At 42.8% G+C, this 19,419-nt stretch overlaps 2 protein-coding genes across 2 annotated transcripts in view; both read left to right on the forward strand.

Annotated features, from left to right (window-relative positions):
• LOC134665001 (superoxide dismutase [Cu-Zn]-like) overlaps positions 1 to 19,419 on the forward strand; it is a 276,790-nt gene that overhangs the window by 239,619 nt on the left and 17,752 nt on the right. The gene's annotated exons all lie outside the window — the stretch shown is intronic.
• On the forward strand, positions 38 to 3,944 carry LOC134665008 (uncharacterized). Its single transcript, XM_063521777.1, has 3 exons — positions 38 to 318; positions 2,687 to 2,805; positions 3,676 to 3,944. The coding sequence occupies exons 1-3, from the start codon at positions 129 to 131 to the stop codon at positions 3,763 to 3,765; spliced, it is 399 nt and encodes a 132-aa protein (XP_063377847.1). The 5' UTR covers positions 38 to 128; the 3' UTR covers positions 3,766 to 3,944.

Below are 19,419 nucleotides of genomic sequence, written 5' to 3' on the forward strand. Positions count from 1 at the left end.
TAATCGAACCTCCTCACACCAACCGGCATCCGAAAGAAAACAAACGTCAGCCCCTCAAACGTCACCCCGGCAAACGTCATCCAACAAAAATGCCATAATATTATATCTATGAAAAATGGCATGCAGGCATGAATCGGCCTTTTGTGTACGACATCCATGATGAGAGCCGGCCGAGCTTGTGGTCGCGAACAGGCACTACATTGAACAAGTGGCTGTGGGTCGCGCTGTGCTGTGGTGTGCCTGGGGTACCATGCTATTTTTGTAATTGCTGTGTGAGGATCGATCATAACAGGGATCGGGAAAGGACTAGAGTGAATCGTAAGTTTGGTGATTTACACATTGTTCCTGCAATGCTGCGGTTAGCAGAGCGATGTACCGAAACTGTCCGTCTAAGTACGCATCCGACATTGACGTATATCTCAATTCTCAGGACTGGCCTTATGGGCAATAAGAATTTGGCCTCAAGGGTCCAGAGGGGCTACCGCCAAAACCGAAATTCGCAAATTGCGGGGATCTTTCTCTTTTACTCCAGTGAAGGTGTAATTAGAGTGACAGGGAAAAATGCCCGCAATTTGCGAACTTCAATTTTCGCGGTTATAGCCCAGTACAGCGGTGTGACACCGCTGCAACGCGATTAATTGATGAGTTCGCATCACGCGTGCGATTGTTCGCAACTAGTTGCATTAGACCATTTAGACGGTGTACTTTCGTTTCGGCCAAATACATTTCGCCAAATTTCACTTCCCAACAAACTTATCGCAATAGTTTCATTTCCCAAAGGAACCTTTAGCAAAGTTACACTTCGCATATAATTTATTTGGTCAAATTAACATTTGGCATGATTTTACTTTGTCAAATGTTATTAGGACAAAAACTTATTTAGCAAACGTTTTTTATTGTCTAATATTATATTCCAAAAAGATGTTTGGTCAAAATTGTCACTTCGCAAATTTGACAAATAGGCATCTCTATTTAAAGTACTTTTTGTTATGTTATAATAGGTACGTTAAATTCTACGTAATTTGGGTGGGTTGGGTTAGGTTTGAACTACGATCCTCACAAAACGGAACCGCTATCAGAAAAGTGGGTTAGGTTAGGTTAGAACTGTCACCCTCACAGAATCGAAATGCTATTAGAAAAGTGGGTTAGGTTAGGTTAGAACTGCGGTCCTTACAGAAACGAAATTCTATGTACTAAAAAAAGGTCATCGAAGTGGATTAATTAATTTAATAGAATAACGAGATGTAAAAAAATTGCATGACATTTTAAACTAAAATGTGGTTTGAATATTGGTGGTTATTTACTATTTTTGGGTTACAATGATTACTTTGGTGTTATTTGCTTTAATAGTATAGCAAGATGTAACAAATTTGGTTGTCATTTTACATTAAAATGGAGTTTTAATTTTAGTGATCATTTACTACATATTTTTGGCAGTAAGAATGTCTTTTTTTGACGTTACATTTTACTATGTATATGTAATGATCATTTAAATACTAGACAAATAAAATTCTGCAGCCTCCACTTTATTGGTATGTAAATTGTATGCCATGCAATATTTTGGGACATGTAAGTTATGCTTAATGATACATTTGACTAAATAATATTTGGTAAAATGAAACTTGTCCAAGTAATTATTTGCTAAACAATAACTTGCCAAAAAAGACTATTGCTAACTGAAAATTTGCGATAAGTTGTTTTGCCAAACATTTTTTTGGGAACTGATAATTTGGGAAACATAGTTTGGGATGTGATACTTTGGGAAACGATTTTGGCCCATTCGTTAGTAAACCCATTTAGACCGCACGATTGGCTTGAATTTGTGAGTGACACCGCTGAACTAGTACCATTTTTAGTGCCCGTAAGGACCGTCCTGAGATATACGATATACGTTTATTGCATCCGGATATTAGAAATGCATCCCCAAGCGAGCCACAGGATGCGTTTTATCAACAAGCTGATGTAGTTGCATATTTGTAGAATCGGTGAAGTTATGTGTGAGAGATTCCACATAATTCGCCTGAAAGTGGTAAAGTTATCTGAAGGCTCGAATATTTGACTTTCTTTTAGGAATATGTCGTCGTATGAATATTATCTAGAGTATCAAATCAAATCAAATCAAATAATAAAAAATAAATAATAATAAATAATAATAAGTATCAAATTTATCAAATCTAGACGAATGCGGTTCGTTCTAGAATCTACTTAAGGCAAAAGATATATATTTTAAATCTCATAAATCTAATTGTAATAAAATATTCAGTTATTCCCAGCATTGACATAACTAAACACACCTATTTAACTGTGATTGTGCCAACCACAGAACACATTATTTCTGTGGTGCCAACACTTAAGATCTGGGCCCAACGATCTACATCCCTACCCGCGCCCACTTCCACCATCTTTTTGTATTTGTCATGCCAAAATCATCTATCGGGCCTCTTTAGTCTCGCCGCAGCTTTCGATCTGTATAATACCTAATGAGGAGGTTTGCAGTGGCGGATTTGCCCTAAGGCCCAGCAGGCCTGGGTCTAAGGCGGCAAAAAATGAGGGGCGGCAAATTGTGCCAAAAAATTCACTGATGATAACAAGAAATAACTCAAAATGTGTTCTATATGAAGACTGCAAATCCGCCACTGGAGGTTTGGATGATTTTGGATAATGAATGACCTGTACTATCCTCCAGAGTCAACGGGAACAGCGGCGGAGCGGATAGCGCGACCGCACCGACCTCACGCACCCGGCGGTCGCAAGTCCACCCCAGAGATGCTCAGCGCCGTGCGCTGCGCGCTCTCACAACTACAGGTGTGAAGCAAACTTAACCAATCTTTAAACAAGCAGATACGCCTGCGAGCGATATTCCAAATTTTATATCGTCTTTCGGTAGACGTCGCTATACGCCACTCCAAAGGCGTGTATACATAAGGGAATGAATGGAAAGATTCGCGAAGTTCTGGTAGGCTTCCGTAGCTCAATTTGTTAGAGCAAACGCACGGATTGCGGAGGTTGCGTATTCAAGTCCTGCCGGAAGCGTACATTTTTTCATTCTTATCTTTGATATAAAATTATGAAACAAACTTATCTTAAGCTCAATGTGTGAAGACAAGGTACGGTAAAGTCAAAATGAAATGCTGATTTGAAGACTGTCATAGGGTAAAAAGGCAAGAAAAATAATACAAAATTCTTTATTGCAAAAAATACACTCTCGTATAAGTACGTACGTACCTAACGTTTCAGACATAGTCTGACACCAAAACCAACTCCTCTGGCGTCATCTGCCAAATCCTACACCGGAACATGCGACACAACTGAAAACCGCCGTGTCGCCGAAATAACTTTTTAGCTTGAGGGATTTTACTATTATACGTATGTTAGTTTGTAAGGTATGTATCTATGGGCCTTAGTTGCCTGATAATAAATGATATTTGATTTTTTGATTTTTTTTTGATAGTCAGAAAAAAAGAGCTTCACTCCTGCTCTACCGACCTTCTGTAAGACGAGTAGTTATGTGTACAACCGAAAGAGTTAAAAGTGACTAACCTTTAACATTATAATATAACTACTTTTTAGTCATTAATGTTTAGCTGTCTGTTGCGTTCCGTGGCCATGGCTGTAACTACAGACTATACAGCATGTCACTGCAGTGCTAATATTTATTAAACGTTTTATTTTCAGGGCGAGCCGGCTCCGCCTCTGCCCGCCAAAGATTCTTCATCAGAGAGCAGCAAGCGGGAGGCAAAGGCCGATACCGTCCTACAGCAGTGAAGTTACATTAAATTCCTCTGCTTATAAACATACAAAAGAGCTTAAAAATTGAATAAAGTAGAGCTATATGCAGCCGCTTCCGCTTTGACATCTTAAGTACATTGCACGACGCACTACGTTTTCAGGACAAGACGTGTAGCCAAGAAACCTATCGAAAGTAAAGAATGTGTGGAAAAGATCATGTGACTTTTCTTTCGAATCTGCCTTTCCCTTCTTCTTTGGACGTTGGATACGCGTAAAAGCTCTGGTTTCCTAGGATAGCAGTGCCGTCATATACTCGTAGCGGCCGTCTCCATACAAAATATTACTCATCTATATTTAGTCGTATTATGTGTTCCGTACTCCACATCGGATATCTTCATTGAGAGAGTAACGCGATCGTTGACCAATGATGCCGCTAGCGTCTATGTAGTCGCTCCGCCCCACGCCGTGACGTAGTTCCGCTTCCACTTCCTGCGAACCGTTGCTCGCTCCCCGCTACTCGCCACCGCCATGACATTGTTTCGTCGACCGTCTCGACCGATGGTCCGCAAATATTTTTTGCGTATATTTTTGCAGCATGGTACTTTCGATTCTACCCACTTTTTTTTTTTCTTGCTAAATTAATTTTCACATTCCATGCTGCTAAAATCGTTACCGTTAACTCGCATTTTCGAGATCGAAGTAGGAAGTGCGTCAGTGGTTTTTGTTAACAAGTGGTAACAAGTCGCTCCGCATCGGAGAGGGAACGCGCGGTCATCGTGCCTGCGGCGGCGGCGGCGGCGCCCGGGCGGCGCGGCGGCGGACGGCCTGCGCGCGCTGTTTTCGGGCGCCGCGCTTCGCCGATAAGGAGGTTTGGATTGTCTCGAACCATCCGGTGAGCCAGTTTAAGATATTCTAATTTTATTGGCGTTCAGAAGTTACTTCGTCACTCGCGGAGGGTTCTCAGGCAGTAGCCTGGGAGTACCTCGTGTTGTTAGTTGCGGCGCGACCGGGGCGCCCCGTCCCCCGGCGCGGGGGCGCGGGCCCGGCGCCCGCCCCCGCCCGCGCGCGCCGCGTCTTCTGCTGTCGTCCTAGGTGACTCCGAGACACCGCGACGCTGCGGGCCACGGTGGACGCCTCCAGTCCGCAGGACTCGGCGAGACGTCACACGCCCGCTCCTGTTGCTGCAGTCGCGGTGCGGACGCCTCCAGTCCGCGGGACTCCGAGAGGCGTCACAAGCCCGCTCCTGTTACTGCAGTCGCGGTGCGGACGCCTCCAGTCCGCGGGACCCCGAGAGACGTCACACGCCCGCTCCTGTTGCTGCAGTCGCGGTGCGGACGCTTCCAGTCCGCGGGACTCCGAGAGGCGTCACAAGCCCGCTCCTGTTGCTGCAGTCGCGGTGCGGACGCTTCCAGTCCGCGGGACTCCGAGAGGCGTCACAAGCCCGCTCCTGTTACTGCAGTCGCGGTGCGGACGCCTCCAGTCCGCGGGACCCCGAGAGACGTCACACGCCCGCTCCTGTTGCTGCAGTCGCGGTGCGGACGCTTCCAGTCCGCGGGACTCCGAGAGGCGTCACAAGCCCGCTCCTGTTGCTGCAGTCGCGGTGCGGACGCCTCCAGTCCGCGGGACTCCGAGAGACGTCACACGCCCGCTCCTGTTGCTGCAGTCACGGTGCGGACGCCTCCAGTCCGCGAGACGCCCGCTCCTATTGCTGCAGTTGCGGTGCGGACGCTTCCAGTCCAGCGGGACTCCGAGAGATCCGCGTGGCTCTGCGAGACGTCACACGCCCGCTCCTGCAGCTGCGGGCGCATCGCGGGTGGATCGCGCCAAGGTGAAGGCGGACCGCTTCTGCGTCCCGACTGCTCGAGCGGAAGGAAGGTAAGTTACGTGTAAGCAGTGGAAATGCTACGAGTACAGCGACGATCGCCGCGTTGGTTGCCGCCGTCATGACGTCGCTGGTGACCTACGCGCCGGTGGTGGCCACCACGATGGCACCGCCGAGGGCAACAGCGTCGCCGTGATGATGCGTGCAGCTACGAGCCTAGCCATCGGCGCCTCCCGTGCCGGTAACGTCCGTCACGCGCACCGGCGCCTGTCGAGCTGGCCGCCACGACGGCGCCTCTCGCACCTGAGCCTGGCAACGGTGGCCGCCATGATGGCGCCGCCCGCTCGATGACGCCGCCTGCCCCCCGAGCTGGCCGCCACGATGGCGCCTCTCGCATTACGCATCGACGCGGCGGCGGCGGCTGCCACAATGGCGCTGCCCGCCACGATGATGCCGCCCGCCACGATGGCACCACCACCTGCGCACTGGCGCCTCTCGAGCTGGCCGCCACGATGGCGCCTCTCGCCTCACAGCAGTGCCTCCCAGACCAGCCAGCCAGACGGCGACCGCCTCATGCACCGGTGCCTCCCGAGCTGGCCGCCACGATGGCGCCTCTCGCCGCACGCACCGGCGCCTCCCGAGCCGGTGGCGGCGGCCGCCACGATAGAGCCGCCCGCCTCACGCGACAACGCTTCTAGAGCGGGTCGCCACTATGGGTCCTCGCCTCACGCACCAGCGCTTCCCGAACCAGTGGCGGCCGCCATGAGCCGCCCGGCCTCAGACACCGGTGCCCCCCCCCCCCCCCGAGCCGGCCGCCACGATGGCGCCCCTAGCTTCACGCACCGGCGCCTCCCGAGCGGCGGCGGTTGCCACAATCACGCCGATGCTGTCCACCGATGCTGCAACTACGACGATGTCGTCCCTTGCTCGCTGGGCGCCACAGTATCAGTTTTGTCCTGTCCACATGGTTCCATTGAGGTACGCAGGCGCCTATAGCTATGGTGCAGGTATAGGTATGGTATGGTACAGCACGAACAGACCGCTAAGCTCTTGGTTTCGGTTAAAGAATCCTCCGGCGACGGCAGACCCCCGTCGTAAAGAGCCCCGTCCTAGCGCGGCTCGACTGCCCGGAGTTGAAAGCGGTAAGATATGTCGATACTCAGAGGAAAATACGTCGTGTTCCCGGGTTTCATAAAGGTGCTGATCGACTTCGCTGTGTCGCTTCGAAATTCCTACGACTTCTCGAGGCCATGGAGTGGTCCAACCGGAGAACAGCTAGCGACAAGGCCCTGTGCGACCGCTCGAAACCGAGGTGAAAGGCATCGAAAAGGTCTGCAGACTTCACATAATTATCTCTGCTTGCTCGCGCTCTCCAGCTTAAGTTCCGTCTTACAAAGACGAACTCGTGCGAAAAGCCATAATAAACAAAATGGGACAAATAAACCCGCTGCGCCTGAACAAGCTTGAGTTTCCGGTGCTAAGAGAAAGGGGCCAGGAGGACTCCAGCAGTTTCCATCTGTCTGTATTCGACTTTATCGAAACAGTTTTGTTACGCAAAGCGCCAAAATCGATTTTAGACTTGATTTCATCAGTTCGATTTCCTTAAAAGCATGCTACTAACTCGATGCCCTATACTAACTCGATATAGGGTGTCTCTTCGGATAAAGCGAATTAGACCATCACGCTCCTAGACATCACGTGGGACACGCGGCACAACACACCGATTGAAAGTTTTCTTTTTCGCGACATACAGGCCTGCCTTGCTGCAGAGTTTCTCGCAGAAATGAGACTCAATGCCTTCTGTTCAGTCTCAAATTCGCAAACTTTAGTTCATGGAGGAAGGTGAAGCCTTTGCAGTCCCCAGCAACACGGAGCTGCCGAAAGCCTCGCACCACTTTCTTCCTCATCTTATGCAAGCAGTCCGTTACAATCTCCAATATTGGTAGACAATGTACGAGGTAAGGCCCTCTCAGCGAAGAGTAAGCCTTAACGGGCCGCATCTGCAGCGCTGACGACAGAAGTGTAAACATACAACCGCACCGGTACAGTATATATACATAAAACGACGGCGACACTACATCCCTTCCGTTACTACGGTTGTCGCAAAAACTGCTGATGCCAGCAGATCGTCTACAGGTCGCGCTGGTTGCTTGCTACTTGCCAGGTCGGTACAACCCCCGAGGGCGACGGTTTATCAAGAAGTCACTGCGCGCCCGAGTGGCAGCTGCGCCCAGCAGCCGCCGAGACTGTCTTCGCCTGACAGGCGCCTTGTTGGCCGGCCTCCGCTTTCGAGAGCCCTCGCACTGTGCCACGGTATTTCTTAACAGACTCATTGAACTGCTACCACGACCTTTGACAGCTGCCTGTGAGACTTGGCATGGATGTCTCCACCTCCCAGCCTAGTCTGTGTACTGCGACGGCGTGATAAGGAGTCTTAAAGTAGCTGTGGTAAGCTTGCAATTTACTGGCGGTCCTAGTGATCACAACGTCAGACCGCCCTCCCTTACGAGTCAACGACCTTAAGAATGAGGCGTAGCTCCTGTCAGATAGGACGCTCCAACACCGAGCTGGCGGGATCAGGAGTGACGTCCGCTACTGGCGTGACTGGCGCATGCATATAACATGCCAAGGTCTAACGCTACGTAGCGAACGAAACGCAACTGTCACTGTCTCACTAATATGGAAGAACCGGATATTCCCGATTCCGGTACTGTGTTTGTATAGAAAACAGTAACGGGAGCCCCTAGATCGTCCCCTTGTCTAGGCTGCATGTACGGTCACAATGTAGAAACGGTCTTTATGGTGCATCAAAAATAAGATCAACTGCCAGGTACCTCTATCCAGTGAAGTAGCGAGCTATCTCAGACGTCTATTTCTATTATCCATGTTAGCTTTCAGAACGTTATTCGTTCATAAGCCTCTCACAAGTGCTGTGTATGAACCACTATCGGACACTATGCCTTCTTCCAACGCCATTATTAGCGAGACCAGCGCCTCCCAAAGCACCAGCTTGGGACGCGAGACATCTACTTGCCCTAATTTAAATAGCCCTACAACGTTAGGTACGTTAGAAGAAGTACGATAGAATAGCTGCCGCACTTTTGCTGTTAGCATCAGGCCGCAGGGTCAATGACCTTACACTGTAGCCCGGGCAATTACATAGATAACTTTAACGCTATTATTTTGTGTCCGAAATTCGGCTCTAAACCAGATAACGTGTCTTACCGACTGGACTCTTAGAAGCTCCGGAATAAAGTATAGACCCAGTATAAGTAGGTAATCTGGGTACGTCACCTTGCGAGAATTACACAAAATGTTAGGGGACACTTCGCTTATTTCTTTCAGCCACAGTCTCATCCAAGCCGGCCTCGCCTACGATTGCTTTCGATCCACGATGTACTTAATAACTAAATTGGCTGGAAAGCTATTCACTTAGCGATATTTTCGCTTATGTTAATTGGGAACATGACTCGCCGAGATTCTGCGGATCGGATGCGATTTCGAATGAGAATCCTCTTAAACCAGTTTAACGTCAGATTCGAACCTGAGATTACAGCTTCAATTCTCAATTTCCTGTAATTCACATTATAACGAGTCACTGTGATTTCATGGGTTGCAATATGGTGTATACATATTTATTCTTTCTCTGAGTTCTATGACAGTAGGTGTAGCCCTATCGCTTGCGCGCCCGCTAACTCGCCACCAGGAGATAATAAACAGGTCTCAATGAAGATATCCGATGTGGAGTACGGAACACATAATATACAAATTTTACCTTCCAATAAAATTATTATTATGTTTCCTATCCACATCGGATATCTGAGTAATGCCTTCCTGGCAGGCTACTAGGCTACTTTTATGCCGACGGTACTTCTCCTCAACAATGACATGGCGGTGGCGAGTAGCGGGGAGCGAGCAACGGTTCGCAGGAAGTGGAAGCGGAACTACGTCACGGCGTGGGGCGGAGCGACTACATAGACGCTAGCGGCATCATTGGTCAACGATCGCGTTACTCTCTCAATGAAGATATCCGATGTGGATAGGAAACATAATAATAATTTTATTGGAAGGTAAAATTTGTATATTATTTAGTATGGAGATGGCCACTATATGACGGCACCGCTATCCTAGGAAAACAGAGCTTTACATATTAAACGTATTATAATTTTGAAAACATTGGCGATTGATAACCTAGAGGCCGTGCATGCTAAGTTTGCATTGCACGTCAAAATATACGCCAAGTAAAATAATTATATTTTATTATTAACCGTCCACCACGAACTGCAGGCACTCCCATACATTGTCACAGCCAAATCGGAGCAAATTTAGCGTAGAACCGTATAATGAATGAGCCGTTTATTCTTTGGTTTATGTTTAATTATTGATGCCACCTCCATTATGGTATCGTCTTGGGTCGTCCCATTCGTTTTTCATCAAGTTCTTAAATTAGTCCTATTCTGCTTTCGTCACTCATTCACATTGAAAGCCACTGACGATTGTGACGAATGTAGAATGAGTGACGAAAGCAGAATAGGACTAATTTAAGAACTTGACGAAAAACGAATGGGACGACCCAAGACGATACCTCCATTATAAGGGTTTTTACCATGGTCCTAAAAGTAGAGAGACATTAAACATTTGAACGCCACGCTGTTTTTAAGGCCTTATGCCAATTCAAACGTACGCCGACCTTAGAATGATATTTGGATCAAGTGTGTCGTGCCTCTCGCCAGTCCCAATACATGTATCATCAGCCGTAAAATTGCATGGCGACTTTATGAATGAATTCATTCATAATTTCTCCATACAATTTCGCGGCTGTAAAATTAAGTTAGATGTCATTCTGATATCAGTGTACACGAATTGGTCTGATAGTCTCTCTTTGAATGGCTTGTACAAAGGATGTTAGCGTTTGCGTGATGATGTTGATTGATGTTGATGAAAAATGACGTTCTAGAGTTAGAAAATTTATTTCTTTAATGTGTCTTATATTAATAAAATACTGGCGGACACGTTATTTAAAAAAGCGTAGTAATTACATATGGTAACTGTCATAACAGATTCAGTGCTAAAATATTATGTTGGGATAAGAATTATACAGTGTTATTTGTATGTTTAATGTTCTACTTTTTAATTGCATTTATTATTTTATTGTAGTAGAGTAGTAGTTAATTTAAATAAAATACACACTAAATATTGTTGTATTTTATTGAAGTTATCTTGAAAGTTCCTATAATGTCTAAAAGCGACATCTACATAGTTTACATGAAGCTAAGTAGGCTGTTTATGTCTCTACCAAGCGTATCAAGTCTAGAGTCATGGATGTCGCGTGCGTCTTGATGACTGTTCTATACACGTACCTAATCTAATAGTTCGTAAAGTTCATCAGAGATGGCGCACAAATATAATCATTTTAGGTTTGAGATGAAGTCATATTAGTGCTAGTGCTACTTACCATGTTTTACAAACCGTCTTTAGGAAAAATTTAATTTTTGTTACCTAGGTTATACATAGCCCTGTCCATATATTTTAGCACAAAGCAGTCTCAGACAGAACATATCTTGTGTCTTAATGCTCTGTCAAGAGTGGCAGGTTAGAAAGACTTCTCTCTATATCTACAATAATCTCTTTTTTGCGGAAAATTAAAAAAAAGGAGGTGCGAAGGGTTGATCTCCCATAGAAAATTTGAATTTCGCGCCTTTTTCTACTGAGAAGTTAGGAGTGTTTGAGTATAATTATGAATGGAATTAGTAAAAACTTGTTTACAGGTTTTATGATCCATATCATAGCAACTGCTTTGCAAATGTCGTAAATCCTGAGACTGTATTACGTTTGCACATCCATTCATCTCACATACAACACAATGACTCACCCATGGGGCACCATGGGAACCCCTCAAAGATCCTATAGGTACCTATGTTTATGTTATGTCAGACAGGTTTAACGGATGCGTACGCGCCGCGTTCAGTACCACGCGCACTGCCGACGCCGTCCGTCCAGCCAGCATTACTGCATTACGCGCAACTTAAAAAAAAGTTTAAAAAGTTAGTGTTGTGGCCAGTGACTTGTGATTAAAAACTTTGGTAAGCGTTTTGTTTATTTACTGGAGTCAGTTATGTAACGCTGCCATACATGACCCAAAAAAATTTTATTAAGCTATGAGCTTCATCACATCTGATATTTGAGTAATTCTAAGCATTTCTAGCGTGAAGTGGGGGGGAGGGTGGGGTACAAAGACGGCCGCCATCCGTCATCTTTAAAAAAAATCTACTCTGATCCTGGTGGGTACTAGGGCAAGTTTGGTATCATTTTCGTATAAACCAAAGACGTAGAATTCATTGCTGATATTTGTTTTTTCAATTTCATAGTAATTTTACAAGAAAAACGTAAAAAGGTGAAAAATTTGGTTGGAGATTTTTGCTACGCGGAGCCGAAACTACAAAAGATAGAAAGTTGAAATTTGCACACTAGATTACATTTATAAAGTGTACAAGAGATAAGAAGCGATTTTGAGAAATTCAACCCCTAAGGGGGTTAAAAAGGGGATGAAAGTTTGTATGGGGTTCAAGTTTTATTTTAAGCTAGGAATTTGAAACTTCGTAAAACGATATATTATTAAAATACAAGAAAACTAATTTCAGCGTTTTTGAAAATTCATCCCCTAAGGTGGTGAAAAAGGAGTTGAAAGTTTGTATGGATATCAAAAAAATTTTCGAACGCGGGACTTGAATCTTTGTATTTGGGGATATTATTAAAAGACAGGAAAAGTAATTTCAGCGTTTTGTAAAATTCATCCCCTAACAGGGTTAAAAAGGGGTTGAAAGTTTGAATCCATTACAAATCCGAGTAGACACACATTTCTTATTGGCTCCCAGGCTTGAAATGCTTAGAATTACTCAAGGAACATATGTGATGAAGCTCATAGCTTAATAAAAAATTTTTGGGTCAACTTTATAACTGCTTCCGCTAATTTTGAAATTGGAAGTGGAATGCGGTTTGCTGGTATAATTGGTGTTGGTATGCCGGTGAAAGACTCGTTGCAGTTTTCTCCATTGTTTTATCTAAGTAGGTTGGAGATAAGAAATCTCGTAAAACATAAAAATTATAGAGAAAAATATTGTCAGACAGCAATTCGTTTATGATGAAAATGTGTTGTTGGTAAGGCGCTCTCTCAATTAAAAATATTTTGGAAGTGTAGTACCTACCTAAATGAACTGAATCTACATAATGTATATACTTAGCATAAAAAAAAAACAAAAAAAATATCCTGCTAGAGGACCTTAAGTTCTCTTTCAAAACTCTCGTAAAATAAACATTTAGGTGGTAGAGTCTGTTCGGAAAGAGAAGAGTCGTGGAATGTATTGGGCCTCATACATTCCATGACTCTTCTCTTTACGCACAGACCCTACAGCTACAGTGATGATTATGTCATAAGCCTAATTTATCTTCGGTTAATTTTGATAGTTAATTGTTGCCAATTGACAGTTAGGTCGCGTCTGTAGTGGCAATATCTACAGAGACTTTATCCAATTTATTAAGAAATATCTATACGACTTTACAATGGCCATGTGGGATAAGAGAAACATGACTTTATTTTTCCGGGGTCAAAAGAAACAGTATGATGATTCCCTTCAAGTGTTTATTTTACCCCATCAAACTTTAATAAAGTTCGTGTTAACATATATTTGACGCTTTGACTTTGGCACTATCTTTTTGTTGCTACTTCTTTCTTAAGTATTCTTTACAAGCATTGACATTGTAAGATAGTTAGGTATCTTTTTAATCGTAATTGTATATGCCATTGACCCAGCAATTACTTGAATCATTCTATGAATCTAAGTAAGTCTCGGTAACACTTGAATCATGAAGTAGGTACCTACTGTTTTTAAATACCATAAGGATTACTCATCACCCAGCTATGTTCGCCGTGAATAATATGCCTTGAGGTATTCAGTGTAATGTTTGTTAAACACTTATTGTACCTACTTACTTGTTGCTATATAGGTAGATTAGGTAACTAGGTGTTTTATTTAGATACCACCTAAAATAATTACTTCTTTATAATTTTCCAGGTACAGACGTTATTGATTATAAGGTATAATTAAACTATAGGTATCAATGGCTCTGTGAGCTGTACCTAGACCTCGCGAACCCCCATGGCTCCGTCATGTAGAGAAATTCCTCTAAAAACGGAAACGACTTAAATTCTGTACAATTTTAGAATCTTCATACAAAAATTCACGAGAATCGGTTGAGAAATGCGGCCTGTAACTTGTCGTGAACATCCAGACATACCTACGAAAGCATTTTTGTTCAAGCTGAAGCGGAGTCCTTCGCTCTGCTCGGTCAACGACTCAATTGGAACAATTATTATGACTTTGCTTTGTAGATTAAAGTGAGACTAAACGGTAATTAAATACCCAATTTGACCAGAACTATCTAGATGACTATTCCTTGTCTCGAGACCAGTGTTGCCAACTTGGCATAAATGATGCCAGATCTGGCATATTTTCACTAGCTTTGGCACCAAAATTTTCCATTTAGCATCTGGCATATTTTTTAGCATAATTTAGTCTAAGCCAAGTTTGCACCAACTTGGCAGCAACAATATGCGCCATCGCCTTATGTGGTTCATATTTTCATATGCATTTTGACTTTTGTGGACGGATGGACGTCAACCACAGACCAACCCCTATAGACATAGCTTATAGGACGACTCGCGGCCTCCACTCATCGGAGCAATAGCGCTTATAAAATATTGCACGCGCGCCGCTCCGATCAGTTGCGTCCAAATTCACGACCTGTTAACAGCGTGCGCGTATTTACGAAAATAAATCGCAATTTATTTAACTCATTGGGAAATCATGGGATTTTGCGGTGTAAAATGGTGTGGCCAGTCATCTAAGACTTCCAGTTATAAAACAGATGGAATAACATTCCGCAATTAAGTCAAATTCACTATTTTGTTGAAAATTGTTTCTTGTCCGCGGGGTTCATTTTATACTGGTCAATATGGTTGTACTGAGCGGCAGTGAAGTAGCCCGTCCTTTTCCGTCAACTTGAAAATGCAATGTGCTATCCCTTTCACGTCAACAACTAGTGATGTGACGGTGATGGTTTTGTCAATTGCGGTAACTTCGTGCTTTCGCTCGTACCATATTGTACCATTTTAAGAAATGTAAATTATTAACTGAGAATAAATAAAATTGATCTGTAGAATCTATTATTTTTAATCTCTTTTATTTTTAACTGAGAATAAATAAAATTGATCTGTAGAATCTACAGTTTTAATTAGGTACTTGGTAGTTTATCTTAGTAGGTATATGTAGTATGTTAGTTTAGTTTTTAGTTAGTATATAGTACCATTATTGAGGTAGCATCAAAATAAGAAAATAATCATATTTTAGCAGGTTTTCAGAGCAACGCCCATGTGACATGACATGTGACACAACTAAGAGTTGCAAGCGCCATTAGTTAGTAGTATAGTTTGGGGTCATCCATTAATTACGTCACACGTTTAGGGGTGGGGGGGGGGGGTCAAGAAAATGTGACATGTTGTGACATGGGGGAGGGGCGCGTCACAAACATTGTGACGTCACTTTAACCTCAACACTATTCATCAGAAACCGAAAATTAATTTATGTTTTTTTATTCGACGCTGTACATTTAAATAATGAGGTTTTGGAAGGTAATTTAGGTAATTTTCGTTCCTAAATGATTTTGTGTTATAAAATTACTAATATTTCTTTTACCAAAAATATTTTTAAATTCAAAAAATAATTCCGAGTTAGTATTGCCGATTTCGTTGAAAATAAAATTGCCTAAAATATGACTTCACACCAGGTGGGGAGGGATTTGCAAAATGTGACCAAGTGTGACAAGGAGGGGGGAGGGGTCAAAAAACCTAGAAATTCGTGTGACGTAATTAATGGATGATCGCTTTCCATAGGCTGCGTTTGCCACCAAAGTGTATTTTTGAAATTTATGATTGATTTATGAATAATAAATGAATGACGTAATTTTTTTTAAGAATCCATGTGAGCAGTTAGGTCACGAGATGGACCTAATACCTGATGATGAACTTTGAAGAAGTGCAAGGGAACTCTTTTTATATTGTATTATATTGTATGAATATTCTGAAGTAATAAATCTGTGGACTTTATTGATAACAATTATTTTACCACAATAGATTACGGTACCACTGGTACCAGTACCACTGCAAGTAATGAACATGTCCCATCCCTACGCTTACACGTGTCAGCGCGCCATGTTTGGAACGACCAATCGCAACGCCGGGAGCACCCCTCCCGCGCCTCACAGTTTGGTGATTTGCATCGCGAACAAAATGGCCAATATTAGGTTTCTAGAGGCGGTGTTCTGTGACGTCAACGGACTATATCAAGTTGGTCAAGCAGATCTTGTCAGTAGAAAAAGGCGGTAAATTTGAAAAAAAGTATGTGTTTTAAGTGTCTAATTTCAAGTGATATTTTAGCATTTTTTTAGCATAGGTGTTTCAAAAATCTTTGGCATAATTTTGGCATAATCTAGACATTAGTCTAGCATTTTTTCAAAATCCGAGTTGGCAACACTGCTCGAGACAATTATTCTGCCTGATCATTGAGTCAGCATATTAAGTCAGTGTGCCCGATTGGAACTTTAAGATACGTCAATTATCAGAATTCTAGATCTATTAATTGACGTATCATAAAGTTCGAATCGAGCCGATTGTCTTATTTATGGTTTAATTTAGACTTGTCACTCGACAACGATGTTGTATGTCATCTATATAACGACCTTTTGCTAACCCTACTCATGTTTAACTTAACTTTATTCATATTCTTCCAAATTGCAATTGATAACAACTAAGTGACTTTACCACGCGTACTTACATTGCCAACCGTTTTTAAACCTTAAACATTACTTACTTATTAAAATCCATTTTCGCCTCTTACCAAACTTGCTACTTCATTTACGACAACCCTTTAACCCCAGAACCAAAATATCTAATTTTAAATCATTTTCAACGACGTATTGGACCTTTTGAAGCTGGAGTGTAACAAAGGAGCGTCCGCGCAGGATCTTCGGCTCGTTGGTTCCGTTTTGGCGTGTCAGTGAACTGTGGTGCCATCTGTTGAGAATGGTGCAGAAATTAGGCTTTTCGAACCGATTTAGATGAAAGTAATAGTAGCTAGTTTAAAGCCCGAGGAAGGGACAGTAGGATAGTTTTCATCAATCGCTATCATCATCATCATACCAAATAACCCTAGTTTATTTATGCATAGGATGGCATAGATGGTTTACTAATATGTGGCCGAAAATTGTATGGCAAATTATCACTTCCCAAACTATTTTTCCCATAGTATCATTTGGCAAAACTATCAGATGGCAAACCAATGTTTCGCATATATAAAATGTCGCAAATGATTATTTACAATATTATTGTATGGCAAAATATTTAGTTGGTCATGTTTCAAAATGTCTTTTATTGTTATGTCTAATGTAATATAGGCATAAATTATTTTTCGCCTAATATTGTGATGCATACTACTAAATACCCTAATAATATAGTACTCAACTACTCATGGTACAAATTGCAGTAGCATTTTATTTCGTTACGTAGGTAGTTTTTTCGAGATGTGCAGTTCAATGATGGAGGTAGTAATTTTGTTTACTACATTTCTGGCAACAGTTTGTTTTCGTGGGGTCGCAATTCTTACCTAACCTAACCCACTTTTCTGGCAACAGTTCGTTTTCTTGGGGGTCGCAGTTCTAACCTAACCTAACCCACCTTTCAGGCAACAGTTTGTTTTCGTGGGGTCGCAGTTCTGACCTAACCTAACCCACTTTTCTGGCAACAGCTCGTTTTCTTGGGGGTTGCTGTTCTAACCTAACCTAACCCACTTTTCTGGCAACAGTTCGTTTTCTTGGGGGTTGCAGTTCTAATCTAACCTAACCCACTTTTCTGGCAACAGTTCGTTTTCTTGGGGGTGGCAGTTCTAACCTAACCTAACCCACCTTTCAGGCAACAGTTTGTTTTCGTAGGGTCGCAGTTCTAACCTAACCTAACCCACTTTTCTGCCAACAGTTCGTTTTCTTGGGGGTCGCAGTTCTAATCTAACCTAACCCACCTTTCTGGCAACAGTTTGTTTTCGTGGGGACGCAGTTCTAACCTAACCTAAGCCACTTTTCTGGCAACAGTTCGTTTTCTTCGGGGTTGCAGTTCTAACCTAACCTAACCCACTTTTCTGGCAACAGTTCGTTTTCCTGGGGGTCGCAGTTCTAACCTAACCCACCTTTCAGGCAACAGTTTGTTTTCGTGGGGTCGCAGTTCTAACCTAACCTAACCCACTTTTCTGGCAACAGTTCGTTTTCTCGGGGGTCGCAGTTCTAACCTAACCTAACCCACCTTTCAGGTAACAGTTTGTTTTCGTGGGGTCGCAGTTCTAACCTAACCTAACCCACTTTTCTGGCAACAGTTTGTTTTCGTGGGATCGCAGTTCTAACGTAACCTAACCCACTTTTCTGGCAACAGTTCGTTTTCTCGGGGGTCGCAGTTCTAACCTAACCCACCTTTGAGGCAACAGTTTGTTTTCGTGGGGTCGCAGTTCTAACCTAACCTAACCCACTTTTCTGGCAACAGTTCGTTTTCTTGGGGATTACAGTCATCTAACCTAAAACATGTTGGTACAGTCATCAAATCTATTAGCGTAGTGGCACCCGTCCATGGAAATATGTAGATACGTTTGTTAAAAAAAAAGCCACCAACAGGTCAAATAGCCATCAAAATATATTATGAAAAGTAAGTATAAATAAAGCAAACGTTTTTTGACAATTAAGAGTTAGCTAAGTTGAAACATTTGCTCAGTGACTATTTGTCTTAATGAATTTTGGTAAAATGAACATCTACTAAATAAAATTGTGATCAAATAAAAAGTATGCTAAGTTTCAATTTTGGCAAACGTTATGTAACAATACTAACAATAAATAGTTAGGTATAATAAAACAGTTGCTTAGTGACTATTTTTCTAAATAAATCGTGGTAAAATGAACATCTGCTAAATAAAATTGTGGTCAAATAAAAAATATGCTAAATAATAATATGCTAAGCATTGGTTTGCCAACTAAAAGTACTGCAATAAGTTGGTTGGGAAGTGAAATTAGGCGAAAAATATTTCGGCGAGATGGCAGTACACCGGCATAGATACTTACTTACAACATAATTGAACATAAGGACCTTACAACATAAGGACCCTGCCCAGCAAACATTTTAAGTATTTTTTCCTAAGAATCCTAGGCTCGAAGAAGATTTTACCAATTTAAGTAAAAATTACGTCCTAAGTCACCAATAATTTTACGTATTGTACACTTTTACTTTCAAGTCAAAATATAGGGACAATAAAACGTAAATTTCACTTCATAAATACACCATGAAGTCAGGGACTTATGGGTCGAAAATAAGGTGAAATATCAGGTAAAATTAACCTTGAACCCTGACCAATAGGTCAAATCTACTAATAAGGCATTTTAGGTGTATTTGCGACGTAATTATTTCTTATACGGGGACTATAAAGTCACGGACTTAATGGTTGAAAATAAGTCGAATTATTAGGTAAAATTAACTTCGAACCCTGACCAATAGGCCATATGTACTAATAAGGCATTTTAGGTGTATATGCGACGTAATTATTTCTTATACGGAGACCATAAAGTCAGGGACTTATTGGTTGAAAATCGGTCGAAATATTAGGTAAAATTAACTTCGAACCCTGACCAGTAGGTCAAATGTACTAATAAGGCATTTTAGGTGTATATGCGACGTAATTATTTCTTATACGGGTACCATGAAGTCAGGGACTTAATGGTTGAAA

Source organism: Cydia fagiglandana, chromosome 6, assembly GCF_963556715.1.
Source record: "Cydia fagiglandana chromosome 6, ilCydFagi1.1, whole genome shotgun sequence".
NCBI lineage: Eukaryota > Metazoa > Arthropoda > Insecta > Lepidoptera > Tortricidae > Cydia > Cydia fagiglandana.